At 48.6% G+C, this 17,760-nt stretch overlaps 6 protein-coding genes across 6 annotated transcripts; 3 read left to right on the forward strand and 3 right to left on the reverse strand.

Annotated features, from left to right (window-relative positions):
• Positions 1-267: 267 nt before the first annotated feature.
• Positions 268-1,481, reverse strand: N7455_008015 (aspartate-semialdehyde dehydrogenase family protein; the record flags this gene model as incomplete). The annotated part of the gene is made up of 3 exons (XM_040955703.2): positions 268-1,073; positions 1,135-1,392; positions 1,451-1,481. The coding sequence occupies 3 exons, from the start codon at positions 1,479-1,481 to the stop codon at positions 268-270; spliced, it is 1,095 nt and encodes a 364-aa protein (XP_040813931.1).
• Positions 1,482-2,060: 579 nt separating this feature from the next.
• Positions 2,061-3,079, reverse strand: N7455_008016 (aromatic alcohol reductase; the record flags this gene model as incomplete). The annotated part of the gene is made up of 3 exons (XM_040955605.2): positions 2,061-2,513; positions 2,575-2,988; positions 3,044-3,079. The coding sequence occupies 3 exons, from the start codon at positions 3,077-3,079 to the stop codon at positions 2,061-2,063; spliced, it is 903 nt and encodes a 300-aa protein (XP_040813885.2).
• A 1,070-nt stretch (positions 3,080-4,149) lies between these two features.
• N7455_008017 (transcription factor domain-containing protein) lies at positions 4,150-5,707 on the forward strand (the record flags this gene model as incomplete). The annotated part of the gene is made up of 3 exons (XM_040955530.2): positions 4,150-4,208; positions 4,256-4,346; positions 4,400-5,707. 3 exons carry the CDS (start codon positions 4,150-4,152, stop codon positions 5,705-5,707), a joined length of 1,458 nt encoding a protein of 485 aa, XP_040813970.2.
• A 200-nt stretch (positions 5,708-5,907) lies between these two features.
• On the reverse strand, positions 5,908-7,849 carry N7455_008018 (FAD-binding oxidoreductase). Its single transcript, XM_040955722.2, has 4 exons — positions 7,509-7,849; positions 6,388-7,441; positions 6,155-6,336; positions 5,908-6,102 (listed from the first exon to the last, which is right to left on the reverse strand). The coding sequence occupies exons 1-4, from the start codon at positions 7,809-7,811 to the stop codon at positions 5,935-5,937; spliced, it is 1,707 nt and encodes a 568-aa protein (XP_040813938.2). The 5' UTR covers positions 7,812-7,849; the 3' UTR covers positions 5,908-5,934.
• An 807-nt stretch (positions 7,850-8,656) lies between these two features.
• Positions 8,657-12,281, forward strand: N7455_008019 (uncharacterized protein; the record flags this gene model as incomplete). The annotated part of the gene is made up of 9 exons (XM_040955646.2): positions 8,657-8,731; positions 8,791-8,938; positions 8,989-9,083; positions 9,145-9,756; positions 9,813-9,965; positions 10,019-11,239; positions 11,307-11,435; positions 11,495-11,611; positions 11,670-12,281. 9 exons carry the CDS (start codon positions 8,657-8,659, stop codon positions 12,279-12,281), a joined length of 3,162 nt encoding a protein of 1,053 aa, XP_040814022.2.
• Positions 12,282-13,423: 1,142 nt separating this feature from the next.
• On the forward strand, positions 13,424-17,647 carry N7455_008020 (uncharacterized protein; the record flags this gene model as incomplete). Its single annotated transcript, XM_040955720.2, has 4 exons — positions 13,424-13,695; positions 13,753-13,909; positions 13,965-14,412; positions 14,466-17,647. The coding sequence occupies 4 exons, from the start codon at positions 13,424-13,426 to the stop codon at positions 17,645-17,647; spliced, it is 4,059 nt and encodes a 1,352-aa protein (XP_040813961.2).
• Between the last annotated feature and the right edge of the window lie 113 nt (positions 17,648-17,760).

Raw genomic sequence — 17,760 nt, forward strand, 5'->3', positions numbered from 1 at the left:
AAGGCTCAAGCCGCGAAGTGGTGATCCAAATCAGAGAGGAATTCGCTTAGTGTGTGGTGATTGTGAGCCCTATTCTCCACTCAGACCAATCAGACTCCACTAGTGGATTTTTAACACTTGCTTATGTCATCTACATTCGGGGCCCTGATCCACCCGTGGACACGTGAACTTCCCTTTTAGGAATCGAGACCAATGAGATCTAATTCATTTGTACGAATACTTGTATCTATTTGACATGCGCTGATAATTCCACTTTTCGTAGCTAACTTAAATGTAGCCCTTGATAACTGCAACCTCGGCGTTGAGGATGGATGATCCAGCGGCTCCAATGACAGTGTTGTGAGAGAGGGCAGCGAATCGGATATCAAAGTGACCGCCTGGGGCACCCTCACGAACACGGCCAACACTCACTGTGTATCCACCGGAGATGTTACGGTCCAGGCGGGGCTGGGGACGGTCGGGCGCATCGAACACCTTAATAGCGGGCTCTGGTGCGGAAGGAGCACCCAACTTCTGTGCCTCGGACTTGTACTCCCGTAGAGCCTCCTTGACCTGTTCGGCAGTGGGGGTCTGGCGGTTCTTGAAGCGCAATGAAACGAAGGCCATGTGGCCGTCAGTAACACCAACACGGGTGCAAGTGGCGCCGATGCGGAGACCAGTCTGTTCGTCGAAACCGGTGGCGCTGGCATTCAATGAACCCAGAATCTTCTGGGCTTCATTCTCAAGCTTGTCCTCCTCTCCACTGATGTAGGGAATGACGTTGTCGAGGATATCCATGGTAGGTACACCGGGGTAGCCAGCTCCAGAGACGGCCTGCTCGGTGAAAACCTCGACTTCCTCAACAGGGCCGAACTTGGCCTGGAGAGCCGCGAAGGGAATGACGATGCCAATGACGGCACAGTTAGAGTTGCAGACCAGGAAGCCCTTCTTCAGACCGTACTTCTCACGCTGGTGAGGAATCAGATCCAGATGTTGGGGGTTGACAGTAGGAACCACCAAAGGCACAATGGGGTCCTTGCGGAAGTTCTTTGCGTTTGAGAACACAGGGATCTCAGCCTTAATGAATGCCATTTCTGCGTGAAATGTCAGTACATCATCTAGTTTGTTAAATTTGATATATCTGATACCACATACCAGTCTCGCCAGCAACATCGCTGTTCAGTCCAGAGAAGACAAGGTCACAATCTGAGAACTGCTCGGGTCTGCAGTCACGCATGACCAAGTTGCTGAGCTTCTCAGACATGGGAGAAGCCTGCTTCCAGTTCACGGCATCCTTGTACTTCTTGTTGGCTGAACGCTCAGAAGCACCCACGGCGTGAAGCTCAAGGAAGGGGTGGTCTGCCAGCAATAGGATAAAGCGCTGGCCCACGGAGCCAGTGGCACCGAGAACACCTGTAGAACGTTAGGATTGAGTGACGGATGGGATAGCTCGAAATTTCCAAGAACGTACCGCACTTCTTCTTCGGGAATGCAGCAGCCATTTTGCTTTTGAGTTTTATATGAAAACGGGTATTAATCCTGTGTAAGTTAGCAAACCAAAAGTTCCAATAAGTCAAAACTCGCGACCAAGCAAAAGATATACAAAAGAACAACGGCTCTATGCTGAATTCGTTCACATACTACCAGAGGCCTGTATGAGTCAAAGCGTTTCGAGAGCCCCGCATGCAGTATATAGGAGGCTCTGCCAGCTTCAATGCCTCACAGATCACATGGCTTAGAGTCGCAGGAAACTTTCATAACGAAATATCAATATGAAACACAACTGTACTTACTGCTTCGCTGGTGATGTGGTTGAAGGCTTGTAACATTTCACCACGACAGCGATATCGCTCTCAGCCAATTGCCTTGCCCCGCGATTAGTCAGACTAGTCAGTCTTCTGCGTTCGGACAAGATCTCTACTCCCCGATTGGCCAAAATATATGGGTCTTTAGTCAAAGTTTAATGTCCAAGGGTTTGTCCTGTTTGCATTCTTTCTTTTTATGGTAGTCATGTATCGTCGGAAAAGATGTCAAAAGACAACGCCACTCAAAAATGGCCTGTGATATGGCTTAAAATTGATCTATTTATTAAGCACACGCTTGACGACATCGCTGACGGTTTCAAATTGAAGTCCCAACACATCGTTTCCTAGCTTCTCCTCTTTGGCATAGTTTGAATGCAGACCCGGAGTGTTGCCATAAACAGTGGCTCGAACCAGAGAAAAAGCACCACTAAAGTCCCCAGCAGCAAGTTTCTTGACTGCCTCGGTGACTTGAATGTCGGTGGTAGTCTCATTAACCGTCCATTTCACCCCTGACTCCTCCTCCAAAGCAGCAAGGATGTCCTTCTGAGTGGTTTCAACCGAGGCAATGAACAGAAACTGGTTTCTAGTATCATCAGGATGCACCAGGGCAGAAGAAAGAGCCTCGCCCAGGGCCTTCTGGTTGGTGAGGGTGAAACTTTTGTTGCCCTCATCCCATATAGTAGCCGTATGACTGGCAATGTCAAATTCCAAAAAGCCATTTGCAAGACCCTATTCAAACCTCACTGATTAGCTCACGATCAAGAATTACAATTCGCGATGGAAGACTTACCCAGTCAAACAGGCCGGAAGTAGCAATGCCAGTCCAGGTAAACCCGTCGGTCTCCTTACTCTTGAGGTACTCGATGAGTTCCTTCTTCTGTCCGAACAAGGGCAGCAATTGCAACACAGCATCGTTCTGGCTATTTACTGAGAACTCAGATGGGATAAAACGCTTGACACCTGCGCGGATGGCTACATCGACAAACTTCTTCTGTTCTCCAAATCCCGTGGCACCCACCGCCGAAATGACGACGTCTTTGCCCTTGAATGCAGCCTCGAGATCTTTGTCTGAGTAGTCGGTCTTGAGAACAGTCACGCCAGGTGGGAAAGTTGCCTCGCTCTCCTTGCGGGAGATGACAGTAATTTCGAACTGGGAAGATGCAACAAGGCCATCGAGAATGATCTTGCCGATGCTGCCGCTAGCCTGCTAGGTTGTCAGCTGGGGTGATATGTATGTTTTGAGGATGGAATTAACGTACGCCAATGATTGCAACGTTCTTCAAGTAGGATGCCATTTTGGGTTATTGTGCTGTAGACGAAGTATTGATCTTGGATGAAAATACTTGTGCTTTCGTGCTTGAGAAATGTTCAATATCAAGGATGGAATGACATCTTTATATGTTTTGTTCCCGCGTTGTTTCGCTCTGCTGATGCTGATTTCATATCACGGAATGTCTATGCAAATACTACCTAATACAACAATACGGACTCTCTGTCCGCTGCCCCGCTTCAACCAATGAAACTATACTAATAATTCTTCTAAAGCAAATTTTCTAAGAGAAATAACACGATGATGCCATCTACTCCGTCTCCGAAGTGCCTGCCCAGGTGGGCCGCACAGCTGACGCTTAGAAATGCGGACTGGGACCTCCGCCGCTCCGCTCCCACCAATCAGCCCACAGCCTCGCATCATCAACTTCAAGTTGCTTATGTTGTCTTGACTTGCAGCCTCACAATTCCCCCCTGGAGTCATTAGGACGGCTTCGAGAAAAATTCAAAATCAATGCTCCATCTACCTAGCACTACAGTGCGCTCTTGTCTTGAGTGTCGCCGACGCAAAATTAAATGTGACAGGTCCCTACCTTGCTCGTACTGCGTCAAAGTCAAGATACAATGCAGTTACCCACCACCAAGAGCCGAACCTGCCATAAATGGGAGCAATAAACCCGATGATATGGTAGTCCGCATCGAAAGAATTGAGCGTACATTATATTCTTTTGAGCAAACTGTCTCTCAACTCCAGGGGCTTTTGCAAAGTCAATCTTCATCGCCATCTGTTGGCGGAAGTCATGGCCGTGCCCCAGTGTATCAGCCTGATGAAACCTGCAGATATGACGGAAGTCTGAATCAAAGTCCATCCTTATTCAAATCTCTCCCGACTTCCGTAGTCGAATATCGTTGCCCTCCCCGGGTTGTGGTATCTTTCCTGTGGCAGAAGTACCTAGAGAATGTGGAGCCAATCCTCAAAATTCTACATACACCAACGGTCCAGAGACAGATATTGAATAACGCACAGTCTCGAGAGACTCTTGGAGCACCCACGGAATGTTTGATATTCGCCATTTGCTATGCTGCTATGGCAACAATGACCGTGGAAGATTGTCGGGTCGAGCTTGATGAAGATAAGCATGAAGTTCTGAATAGGTATGTATATGGTCTAAAGCTATAATTCATTCTGCTAATATTTCAAGATATCGCACCGGAGTTGAAAGCGCCCTCGCAAAAGCCGATCTATTGAAGTCATTGGACATTACTGTCCTGCAAGCCTTTGTCATATACATAGTACGTGACACTTAAACAAGCAGAGGTCTGATATTATCTGACAATTGTCTCAGGCTTGCAGCAGGCATTACCATAAAGGGCCAGACATTAGCAAGTTTCTTGGGAATGCCATTGGAATCGCCCTCAATATCGGCCTGCATCGCGATGCACCCGCTTCAGAAATATCACACTTTCAAGTCGAAATGCGGCGTCGACTCTGGTGGCAGATCTATATTCTCGATATCAACATCGCAGAGGACTGTGGCACAAACCCGCGTATTCTGGAGTCATGGTTTGACACAAGACTCCCTTCCAATGTGACCGATGCAAGTCTTGACCCTGATATGAAGGACCCACCTCGAAACTACAGCGGGAAAACAGAGATGGTGTTGAGCCTCACAAGATCTGAGATCAGCAATTTTGCCCGCCGAACTATCTTCTCTGACCAGTTTTGCGAAGAGAACTGCTACCCGGTTCTATCAGTGTCGCAGAAATGCACTACGATAGATCTCTTCAAGGAGAAAGTGGAACAGCAATATCTATCGCATCTAGATCAAAGTATTGCGCTAGACTATTTTACAACTGTCTCCAGCAATATGACACTCGCAAAGCTCAAACTGGCAGTGATCAAACCCCGGGCGAGACAAGACCAGTCTATGCTCATGCATGTCAACTTCCGAAAGGTTTGCATAGAGATTCTGCAGTACACTGCAGATTTAAATCACCATGAAAGGGGCAGTGAGTGGCTCTGGATTTTCCAAAACCACGTCGAGTGGGATGCCTTGACATGTCTGCTCATTAATCTTTCTTTGGCCCCGAAAGGGGAGGTGTTGGATTTGGCATGGCAAGCTGTTAATGAGACATACGAGCACTTGAAGACAGATGGTGATGCCCGATGTGATTACCACTGGGAGAACATTGAGGAGCTCCGCACCAAGGCTCTATTTTCTCGGGACATGGTTCAGATTAACCCATCCCAATGGGGGCTTTCGCCAGATGATGACAGCGGATTTGAAGAACCAAACACCATGGATACAGACTCACCACAGCAGCTTGGTCTGGGGACATTAAAGCGCCATAGAGAAGACGATATTAGTTCTTCCCGTTCTTCCCTAGGCGAGCTGGAACCCATAGCCCCGAACTGCCGTTCTCAGGTACCAACCATTCAACCAGAAGCCCAAGAACATCTTCCCCGTATGTGGGCGTTGGCGAATGCTGCTGCGGCGGCCCCGACAGCTATCGACAGTTCATCTCACATGGAACCAGCCACTGAACCTACAGATATACCGAGCTCAGGCACTGGCTGTCAGTGGAGTGCGACTCTCTTCGAGCGATATTTCCAGGTCATGGGCTCTGAACAAACATCACCGTTGGAGCAATAAATTGAGAAGGACTAATTGCGCACCCTTCCAAGGTTAGCGCAGTTTTTGACTAAGATACATGTACCACTTAGGCAGTTTAACGGAATTAAATCTGCAGATTCATCGACTGTGGGCCCTTGGTTTGGTGGCTGTCATAACAATAAAATTCAAGTATTCACGCCTTTTCACTGGAAGGCCTAGAAGTCTCTTCTTCTATAATGTATATAATGCCAAATGCTAAATCACAATCAATGTCCCGGGCCCGGTGTCACGTCGTCGTAGTCGAAGATCTTGCCAGGGTTCAGCAGCCAGTTCGGATCCAATGAACGCTTGATACTGCGCATGACATTAATCGTGTCCGGTCCAACTTCCTTCTTCAAGGATCCTTTCTTGCCCAGCCCAATGCCGTGCTCTCCCTGTAGTACTGAATTAGCTGATATTCTTGTATTCCCGAGAGGAACGACTTACCGTGCATGAGCCCTCCATTTCCAACCCACGATCAACCATATCGTACACTACTTTCTCAACCCGCTCCCGCTCGGCGGGGTCGGTGCGGTCATACATAATGCTAGCATGGAAGTTTCCATCGCCAATGTGGCCAAGGATACTGGCGAAAAGGCCTAGCTCAACCAATTCCTTCTTAGAGGTTTCTGGCAGGTGTCAGTATACATGCAACGAAGTAAGTCTTGAAGAGGTCATACCAATAATATCAGGCAGTCGAGAAATGGGCACAGCCACATCAGTCGACCAGACCTCTGATCCCTCCTTGCGCAACGCCAGCATACTCCACAGCGACTGCTTGCGCGCCGACCACAGGTCATGGGCTTCGCGGTCATCACGAGCGAATTCAAAAGACTGCGCATTGTTACTCTGGGCGAGCTTCGTCGTCAGATCGATACTATCCGCGACACCGGCAACAGTTCCGGAGAACTTGAAGAACAGCGTAGGGGAGACCTTCCATTCACGGCCGGTTCCACCCGCGCGATTAATAACGTCCATCTGAACATCATCCATGATCTCCATGCACTGCACAGAGACACCCTTCTTAATGACCTGCATAGCGGTCGAGGCCGCATCACGAATAGTCGGGAACGAAACGACTCCAACGCGAGTCTGCTCTGGGAGCGGGGCGAGCTTCAATGTAGCCTCAGTGACGATACCGAGCGTACCCTCTGAGCCAACAAACATGCCTGTGAGATTGTAGCCGGCGGAAGTCTTGCGGGGACGTCTGCGGGTTTTGATGATGCGGCCATCGGCCAGGACGACCGTGAGGTTAATCACCCAGTCCTTCATGGTACCGTACCGAACGGCGTTGGTACCACTGCAGTTTGTGCCGACCATACCGCCGATCATGGCGGATGGGCCTGGGTCGACGGGGAAGAACATGCCTGTTTCCTTGATCTGCTCATTCAGATCCATCCATTGGATGGAGGGCTGCACGACAATGTCCATGTCCTCCGGGTGGATTTCTAGTACTTTGTTCATGAAGGCGAAGTCGATTGTCATACCGCCGTGCGGGGCGGAGAAATTGGCTTCCAGACTCGATCCGCCGGAGTAGGGGATCATGGGCATGCGGTATTTGTTGCATACCTTAGCGATCTCGGAGACTTCTTGGGTGGTCTTGGGGTATGCGATTGCGACCGGGAGACGGTCGGCGTTTAAGCTGGACCATTCTGAGAAGCCGTGTTGGTGGAGTTCGTCTTCTTCGGTGCTGACTGTGTCTTCGCCGAGCTTGGTTCTTAGCTCGTTGATGGCCTGGGGGTAATGTTAGTATGCATAGCTCGGGACTGGTGTGAGATTATGCCGCAATTGAGGGATCTACCTTTTCAAAGTCCTTCACTGAGCCATACTGTGGCTTCTTGGATGTCTGTGCCGGTGTCTGGGTATATGAGGAGACGCCGTAGCCTAACCCCGCAGCAAATGCGGAGACGAGTAGAGCCTTGGCCGGAGTCCAAAAAGGTGAGGGGGGAGCGTTTGTAGATGAGGAATTGCTCTCTTTTGTGTTCTCTGTTTTTCCGGCATCGGAACTGTTCAATCTAGCACCGCGAGCTAGAATAGTGCGTGATATCTGGGGCCGAGAAACCTGAGCCGGTAGTGCTCGTGAGACCCGGAGGACTGGTCGCATCGTGGAGAATTATGTTAGGAGATTAGAATTGAGTTGTGTTTTAAAAAAGGGAGAAATGATTCGATAATGCAGGCATGATGTGACCGGCCTTTTGTACCTTGACATCGCACTTCGGCCGAGAGACGTCGTTTGGTCCCTTATAATGCCATAATCCACTCTAATTTCACTATACACAACCACTATAATCCCACTCTCAGACTGCCATTACCGAGATGTGGAGAACCCGAGCGTGGGGGCGAATAGAGCGAATAGGAACAGGAACGGAGTCGTGCGAGAACTCCGGTCTGCGGCAGTTACCGCCAGTTCCGATTCTGCTGGCAGAATAGTTTGTAATATAGGTGTTTCATACTGAATACACTATTGTTGAAGTTTAATTTTGAAGTTAAAAGGTTAATTCTTAATGGTCTTTCTCCAGATACCTAGGCACAGAACAGAAATAGAGTTACCGAGTCCAAGTAGTGCACGGTAATTCAAGGTTCTGTATGGAGTAGGTAAAGGGCTATAAAAATAAGGCGGTGAACTAGACGGTCAAGATTTACTATGTGCACTGGCCGTAGAGTCTAGACTGCCGAACTCCGGTGGTTGTCTCTTATTTCTACTTTTTAACAAGCAGAATTTATTATATTTACGTCGTATTTTATTTTCACAATATAACACCATTTGAAGACTATACAATTAACTAACAATCGAGAGAGAAAGTAGAAAAAGTAAAGATGTCAATGGTTGACGGGGCAACGGAGAAGGCAAAGAACCTCGTACACCGAACACCAACATCAACCTCGGAAGTCAGATGAAGCCCGTACTAATCACCAAAACCACCTAACATACATGCAAATTTCAAAGTAATGGCAGAGCAACTCGCTCAACTAGTGCGCGAGGTGGAACGCCTGGTCACCGCACCTTACGTACCTTCGCTACAGGTAAGTCGATCTGGACTGGCATCGGAGTATACATGTACATGCTAACAATGTAATACTAGGACCTCCATGATCTGGTGGAGCAAAGCACATCTTCGACAATCGGTGCCTGGGCATTGTGCAACCCCTGCCAAGTTGGCTTGTTGGCTGATGTTTTGGTCGAAGCCTTATCGCGATCACGCGTCGCTCTGCCTCTGATTACTACATTCGGTTTGTGCTCATTGCAAGTCTTGTTGGGATTCGAGTCTGACATATTTTAGCATCTACATCGTCCTTTAGAGATGTGCTGCTCGAGCGACATCCAGTGATTTTGGATGCATTTTTAGAAAAGGCCGTGGACACTAATGGGGCTGAGGTGAGCTTCATCCCTCGAGGCTAACAAATCCTGACTGGAGGGCATCAGCTAACTATTTTAGTATTTTCCGGCATGTGTCGCGTTATTCTCATCGCCCCTGCCAGTGGGTGTTGTGCCACCAGCTAGGATTGCCCCCTTCATCACGAAGCTGGTCGGCATGATGGCAGAGAATCCCTGTGTTGAGACTGTAACACCTATCCACGCACTCATCTCAGGACTCAAAGGCTCGCCAAGGATCTTAAATGACATTCCGTCCGAGATCATGTTCAATCTACAGCTGGAGTTCACCAAGACACTTCGCAATCTCGATGATCATATGGGCAACCTCCTGTGTCTAGCAACCTTTGCGCAGATTGCGACGGCATTAAGTACAACATCTCAAAATCAACACGGATCAGATACCCCATGGCTTCTTAACATCAAACATTTCTTTGGCCAGAAACGGGGCCTCAAAACACTCGACTTAGTCGTCTTGCGTGTTATACTTGCTTGCTCATCCAGTTGTAATCTGGCGCCGCCCGACGCTGCTGAGAGTATTCGGCTGGCTATTTGCATCGCTGACGCAATTGAGCCTGAGCAGAAACAGGCTTGGATGGCAGGTAATAGTCCTAAGATTGCTAAGCTGTGTGAGAAAGCTGTCAGAGACGGTCTCTATGGTCAAACACAAACGATGGTTAGTTATGACTGTTTGCGTATCGAGTCAGAATGCTAATAATAACTTGATAATAGGCAATCGTCTTCTTGCACACACTTCTCCCGGCACATTCGTTGCCATCCCAGCTGCGGGAACTTGGAATAAAGGTCCTTTTATCCAAGAACAGTCAAGAGACTATAGAAAAGATATCCGATCAACTAATTCCACGCCTTGCAAAGTCTTTAGCTGTAAGTATCAGCGCTCCTGTCCGTGAGCAACATTTGGCAGCTGACATCAACAGGAATCTGGAGAACCTGCCACTCGTCAACTTTTGGCCTTCACTTTTGATGTCTTAAGAGGTAGCACCTCATCGGGGATCGGAGAGATTGCGACACTGCACTTGGCACACCTGGTCTTGGCTGGTGTGCAAGAAGTACATGCCGAGATCATGCTCTCTAATCTCAACAACTCCATGCTCCCTTTGAGGGAATTGCTTGGGGAAGTTGTTGAATACTTTCCCCGGCAGCCAAGCGAAAGCCAATGTAGTGGTCGAGCATGGTGTGCATCCGAGCTATCCACAAAGCAAAACAAACTGTTTTTATCGCTGTTACGACTTTACAGCAGGGCTTCGGCGCAAAACGGAAGCGACATTATCATGAAATCCTTTATGGGACGAGTGGAGCAATCAATGCCGAGCCTCAACTGTGCCTTCTTAACAACAACTCCTAAAGCCTTCCGTGGCTCCCTTGCCTTGCGCGATAGGCATGACTTCTCGTCAACCCAGATAAACCGCAATTGGCGCTCGGGAGTTACCGAACTCTTCATGCAGAATGCCCAGACCTCTCACGACAGTATGATGAGAAAGATTGAGGATACGTGCTTTGACCTGGAGCGTCGATGTCACAATGTTGAAGGACCCCTACGAGCTGTCGAGGAAGAGCGGGACCTATATGCGAGCGAAAACGAGCAACTGAGAAGGCAAAATGAAGAGTTGAACGAGCAACTAAAAGCCGAAAATACAGAGATTCAAACTAAGTTAAGGAACTCCCACGACTCCCTTGTTGAACTTAACAACGAGAAGACACGTCTTGAACAACTCCTTCAAAGTCAATGCACATATACCGACGAGCTGACTATGTCGCTCGAATCTGCACGTGAGGAGCTTCAGCAGCAGCAGCGGAGTTCTGAAAAGGCACTTCTCGCTGAAAAAGAAAAAGCCCGCTCTAAGGAACTGGAGATGATGGCTACTTTGACTGGAAAGGATGATCAACTGGGAGATCTTCAGGAGGAGATGTGCAGTTTGCAAATGAAGAATGAGCAGGCGCGCCAAAGTTTTGATCAAATGTCAAGCGAAAAGGCCACTTTATCCGAGCTCTCTAGCTCTCTGGAGCAAGAACTTGCTAGTGTCGTAGAGGCATTGAAACAAACCAGACTTTATGCTGATGAGAAAGAAGATGAATTGAGCCGCCTCCTGGCCCAGGAGGAAGAGTTGAGAAAGGAACTGGGATCTGTGGAATCAACAGTAAGTCTTTTTGGCTGGCCTTTTTGTCATCAATGAATGCGGATTGGTTTATACTGACTCTTTCAAGGTTGCGCAACAGAATATCGAAGTTGAGAGGCTCTATTCTACATTGGAAGAATCTGAGGAAAAGTCGCGGAGTGAGATTGAAAAACTGAAACATGACCGTGAAGCTGAAGCTTCTCGGGCCACATCTGAGGTATGTCTACGCATGCATCAGATCTACGTATGGCTGAAACTAATCATGTGCCAAAACAGATAGCAAAACATGAGACAGAGAATCGGCGATTGAATGCAGCTATGCAAGCTGCCGCTCTTGATGCTTCCAGGGATGCCCAATCGAAAGACAAACGGATCCACCACTTGGAGAGAAAGGTAATCAATACTACTCATATATGCAAAGTCTGGATGGACACTCTAACCTTAAACTTAGGTGCAAGCCTTACGAGACGAACGTGCTGCCAAGGCCCGCGAGTTCTCCGAGGCACAACAACACATCGGCCGTCTAATGGGCGTGATGGGCTTCTCTGCCAATGCCCCTGAGTCAAACGCCCCTCCGAGACATCAGCGAACCAGGTCCTCTGTCAACGCCACTCCAGCCGCAAGGATCCCTCAAACCATAAGTGATGATGAAGATGGTATACAGCTGACAGAGTCTTTTGAATCCATGACCTCCAACTTCAACGGGCCTACTCCAAAACGACCAAGAGGGAACCGCAAATCAACAAACCTGCCTCATGAGTTGAACACTCCCTCAGCTGCAGCTCCCAAGACGAAAAGCCCTCCACGGGCCAGCGGCATGTCTCGCTCGGTGAGGAAGCCACTGGCAGAGGCTGACCACAACAGCCCGACGAAATCACAGTCAAGCAGTACATTGAAACGCAATCGGGTGAATGATTCTTTCCAGGAGACACGGGCCCCGGGTAACTTGGAGGAGAACCGACTTCATAATCTGGATTTGGATATGGATCTTGAATTTTCTAGAGACTTTCTCTTTTCGAGCACTGCTTTTACTGGGTCAACGGATCAGATACCCCCGCATTGAGGATGTTGTCTAGGTGGTAGTGGAGTTGTGTAACTAGCCCTAGAGGTACATATGTCTTGGATAATTGCATCATGTCCATCCCGCCTGTTGCTTTTCAACACGTTACTATGTAGTACCCACATAGTAGCTGCATTTACGCGCGATCAATGATCCACACAAACCCCTAATTGCCTTAACGTTAGTCGTAGTGTCTTTTAATGCGTCATTACTGGCACTACTGCCCGCTGCTTTATCTACCACCATGTTGAGTTAATTGTTTAAAGTTTTGGAGTGTGTCCTTTCATTCCATTTCTCTTCAGGTTATACACTGTCTTGGTATTTTCAACCTAGATGGTGATTTATTTGCTCATACACCCCTTAGTAGAGGAAATCCATATCCGCTTTTCACTTGTCTTACCTGGCAGTTGCCAACCCCAAGCTCGCTAAACGTGTATAGCAAATAATACACATTTTTGACTTCATCGCCTCTTTGGCTTTCTAAATACAGTAAGTGATATACCCCTCATCAAGGCGTCGGTTTTATCGTTAATGAACATAGGACTATCAACTTGGCCGGATAGGTTCGATTAGCCCCAAAGAGCAGCTGTATCGGCCAATTGAACTGTATAGCGGGAGGATACTCTTCAGCTTCGCGTTATTCTTGAACGAAGAATGGGGCAGGAATAGTCTAAGCAGGTCTAATTCATAAGTACAAGTTAGATGCATCTAAGACTACTCATTCTCACTCGACTAAATTCAAACTAATCTGGTGAACTCTCAGATTCTATGCCTCCCATTCGTTTGATACCTCATCTGATAGTCAGTCCTCTCATCACTAAGGCTGTTATACTTTAAGAAGGTCGGTCTTTCCATTAAACGCGTTTTTTGTGCCTTCCGACTTTCCATGTAGACTCTCAGAGCATCGTTCCATCATTCTTTCCTTTTGTGTAGTCTTTCGGGTATCACTTCGTCACTTGTTTTGTTCCTAGTCCTTAATGCTGTACCTGCGTATATGTATTTGTGTCCTTCCTTCCAATTCGGAGGTTCCTTCCTATATATTCCCATCCCTCACATCAGCCTTTCTTCCTCTTCTTCCTCTCCTTCCTTAGCTTCTTCAACTTCTTCCTTATTCACTACCTGCTTCTATCATAATCAGGTGCAAGATGTCAGGCCCACATATCCACCACTCCAAGCCCAACCACCCGAGGTTGGTTTCCCCCGACCCCCCTGGCCCTCCTCATCATACCTCGCAAGTCCGGGACTGGGTCACCTGGAGATCATGGAAGACGTGTGCAGTCGACCTGTTGAATATCCCAAGAGAGATGAACACCCACGATATCTATGATGCTTTCAATAAGTATGGGAATCTGATTTCGATCGACGTTTGGGAGGACGCATTGGGACGTCCTGATTCCAAAGGACGCATCCGATTCAAGTGAGCATTCTGTCACTCCGTTATGTTGCTTAGATAAATTTTGCTGACAATATATAGACCCCCTCCAAACGAAGAGTTCTGGAAAACCGGCTCTTTCGGCGTGAAGCTTCGGAGTGGGCGTGTTACAGTGATATCACTCTCTGTCTGCTGTGGTGACTCGAACGGGACCATCCCAAGCCCAGTCCGCCCAGATGTTCAGCTCCCGAGTGAACTGGTGAGTGAATGCATGCCTATGAGATTATTTTCAAATACTGATGGCTATTTTGAAGGAATTGAAAACCGTACAAGTCGACATCAGCGTCCTGCTAGGTCCGTCCACTGTTCACTCCATGCAAAGCTTCACCAACTTAGCATTCCCCAGATGTGTTGTGGATGTTATGCGCAAGTGCTTGCTCCTGTACTTCAAAGTGGGCATTCGGGGGTCGGAGACTACAGATGTAACGCAGCATGATTATCGTGTCAAAATCACATTTCTCCAACTGACCCAGATTTACCAACAATACGACAAGGCGACGAGAGAACACTCATTTTTGATCGTCCTAGACTCCGCTGCGATCTGGCACCGAAAGGCCAAGGATATTCAGTCCACATTGACAGAGCCGTTGAGCTGGAGAGAAGAGGATAGTTGGTATCGACAGACCTCCGTCACACATAACCCGAACTCGCTGAAGAATCTCCCCACAAGTTTGAAGAAGACGGGACATATCATTGACTTGGGTAAGCGTCATCATCCGTTATAATTCTGTACGCTTACCAATATTTCTTGCTAGGGCGATGGAACGTGTTCAGGATCTCATTCGCACCCGACGCGGACCCCAATACGCGCCGTGTCGGCGATACCAGTCACTATCTGATGCTTGTCGGAGATATTTTCAAGGACTATAACATCTCCATCAAAGATGGGAGTCACTTTGCCGAGAAACCAGACCGACCGGTACCAGTGTGGCATTGGATTGACTTTTCTGAGTCCAAGTCCAACAAGGCCTCCGCATTACTGCAGGATTTGGGAGATCAGAACTATCTACACCTCCCCTTCAAGGTACGGTATCAACTAGAGGTGTGTTTGTCTCATGGTTATCTATCTGAATTCACCATGACCCGGGAATTTGTAGAAAGATTGAAGGACCTCGGTGATGATCAAGCTACAAGACTGCTAGAGTTCGTTGCAACTGGGAAGAAACAGTACCTTGATCCTATGGAAATTCTTGACCTCAAATTCTTCAAAGGAGTGACTGACTCGAAGATTCCGAGCTACTGTTGCTTCATGCACACAGCACGAGTCACTCCAACTACAATTTACTACAATACCCCAACAGTGGACATCTCAAATCGAGTCGTGCGCGAATGGTCCACCAAAGGTGCCCCTGGACGCTTTCTTCGGGTTCGATTTACAGATGAGAGAACTGAAGGCCGTATCAACTCTTCACTGGGCGATTCCAACGATGAAATATACACCCGTGTCAAAAGGACACTGGCCAACGGTATCACCATTGGAGACCGCCGCTACGAGTTTCTCGCATTTGGCAACTCACAATTCCGTGAGCATGGCGCATACTTCTTTTCACCGGATGCCGGTGTCTCAGCGGCAACCATCCGGGCCTGGATGGGCCAATTCAACCATATTCGAAATGTGGCCAAATATGCTGCAAGACTGGGACAATGCTTTTCGACCACCCGAGCCTTCACCGGATCTTCGGTTCAGACTACTCCGTGCGATGACGTTGTTCGTAACGGCTTCACGTTCTCAGACGGTGTCGGAAAGATTTCAAAATTCCTTGCCCAGATGGTCACATCCCAGCACAACATTAAAACCCTCACTGGAGAGCCTCCTTCGGCCTTCCAGTTTCGTCTTGGAGGAGCCAAAGGCATGTTGGTTGTCTCTCCGGACCCTGTCCCTCAGGAGGTACACATTCGACCAAGTCAGCAAAAGTTCGAAACCAATCAAGCTGGTTTGGAGATCATTCGCTGGTCCCAGTATTCTCTTGCGACTTTGAACCGCCAGCTGATCCTCGTGCTTTCTGCTCTCGGTATCCCGGATAAAGTCTTCCATAGCAAACTCAACAGTATGTTGGGTAGCTTCCATCGAGCCATGTGCAATGATTCAAAAGCAATCAACCTTCTGCAAAAGTACATCGATCCAAACCAAACGACTCTAACATTGGCTCAGATGGTATCTGATGGCTTCCGAAAAAATGAGGAGCCGTTTGCTAATACCATGCTTGAGCTCTGGAAGTCCTGGCATCTGAAGCATCTCAAAGAGAAAGCAAAAATCGCCATAGACCAAGGGGCCAACCTTCTCGGTGTCATGGATGAGACAGGTGTTTTGAGGGGCTACTTTAAAAACAAATTGCCCCACAGAAGAGCCTCGTATGCAGAGAAACTGGCCGCTCTCCCTGAAATCTTTGTCCAGATATGCCGGCTAGATGGAGCTGGTGAGTACGAAATCATTGAAGGTCTCTGCATTCTCGCCCGCAACCCTTCCCTTCACCCTGGAGATATTCGCGTGGTTCGAGCAGTAAACCGACTGGAGCTGCAAGGACTCCGGGACGTGGTTGTGCTTCCTCAAACTGGCGACCAGGACATTGCGAGCATGTGTTCTGGGGGTGATCTTGATGGTGATGACTACCTCATTATTTGGGATCCTGACCTGATTCCCGCGAGATGGTTCGTCGAATGCATGGACTACAAGGGCTCCAAAGCCCCAGACCTTGATCATGATGTGACAGTTGACGAGGTCACTTCATTCTTCGTCACCTATATGAAGAATGACTGCCTTCCTCGAATTGCACACGCCCATTTAGCCTGGGCTGACAGACTCCCGAAGGGTGTGTGGGAAGAAAAGTGCATTCGTCTCGCTCAGCTTCATTCTGATGCAGTTGACTATAACAAGAGCGGTGCGCATGCGAGAATGGCCCGCTCTTTGGATCCCAAGTTCTGGCCCCATTTCATGGAGAAGCGATACAAGAGACCATCCAGCATTTACAAGTCCACCAAAATTCTCGGTCAACTGTACGACGAAGTGGTAACTCCTGACTTCGTCCCCAAACTAGAGAAGCCGTTCGAGTCTCGCATTCTAGAATCCCCACTAGCTCCAGCAAGTGAGACCTACATGGAATACGCCCGAGAGCTCAAGGCAGAATTCGACATGAACATGCGACAAATCATGGCTCAGTATGAGATCAACACTGAGTTTGAAGTGTGGTCAACCTTTGTACTCCGCCACGGTTTCGTGATCAGAGACTACAAGATGCAGGAAGACCTAGGAAGAATCGTGGGTACACTCCGCCGTGGATTCCGCCACCAGTGTTACGACAAAGTCGGCCGTCAGGGAGGAAATATCCCTGCGTTGGTCATCGCCATGTACCGTGTTACCCAGGAGCAGGTAGCTGCGGCACTAGAAGCTCGACGCAAAGAGGCACTACAGAGAGAAGATCTTTCCATTGTTGAAGTGAACACCACTGAGCTTCCGCTCATTAGCTTCCCTTGGATTTTCCCCGACGTCCTCGGTGATGTTGCGACGGGCCGGGCGCGACAGGCTCTGGTCTCGGAGGGACAAGGGGGCGCCGATTCTACAAAGCCCATCGGCGATGGCCTGGTCTTCACTCACAAGCAAATTCTCAAGATTGTTGAAGATATGGATGAGGGCGTGAAGCCGAAAGGTGAGGAGAACACGGAGCCAAAGGCTGAGGCAGGCTCTGGCTCCGCGCCCCCAGGTCAAGAACTCATTGCTCGTCGACGCATTGGCAAGACTAAACCTACGCCAACCCCCGAAGACACGAATGAGGGGGTGTGCCTCGACGAGGATGATGAGAAGGAGGGTGGCGTGAGCATAGGCGCTGCTAAAGCCGACGAGAAAGTTGCAAAGGAGGCTGTAACAGAGGATATTGTTGAAATGGAGGGCGATGTCCAGCCTTCAGCGCTGGACGCTCTGATCAACATGATTAACAGCTGATCTTTCGCTTACAAGAAAAAGCCAAAAAAAAACCCCCCCACTACGTAAAAACCAAAAACATACCAAAAAATGGGGTTAGGTGGAATTGCAGACCATCGTTTTTACTTAGGGGA

This window comes from Penicillium solitum (assembly GCF_028829755.1).
Source record: "Penicillium solitum strain IBT 25940 chromosome Unknown utg000005l_segment0_segment0, whole genome shotgun sequence".
Classification (NCBI taxonomy): domain Eukaryota; kingdom Fungi; phylum Ascomycota; class Eurotiomycetes; order Eurotiales; family Aspergillaceae; genus Penicillium; species Penicillium solitum.

Excerpts from the sequence above, each read along its gene's own strand:
- N7455_008018 (XM_040955722.2), bottom strand. The coding sequence starts at position 7,811 with ATGCGACCAGTCCTCCGGGTCTCACGAGCACTACCGGCTCAGGTTTCT. Across the intron at positions 6,337-6,387 it reads TCGACTGCCTGATATTATTG|AAACCTCTAAGAAGGAATTG; the intron begins GTATGACCTCTT and ends GACACCTGCCAG. Across the intron at positions 6,103-6,154 it reads AAATGGAGGGCTCATGCACG|GGAGAGCACGGCATTGGGCT; the intron begins GTAAGTCGTTCC and ends TCAGTACTACAG.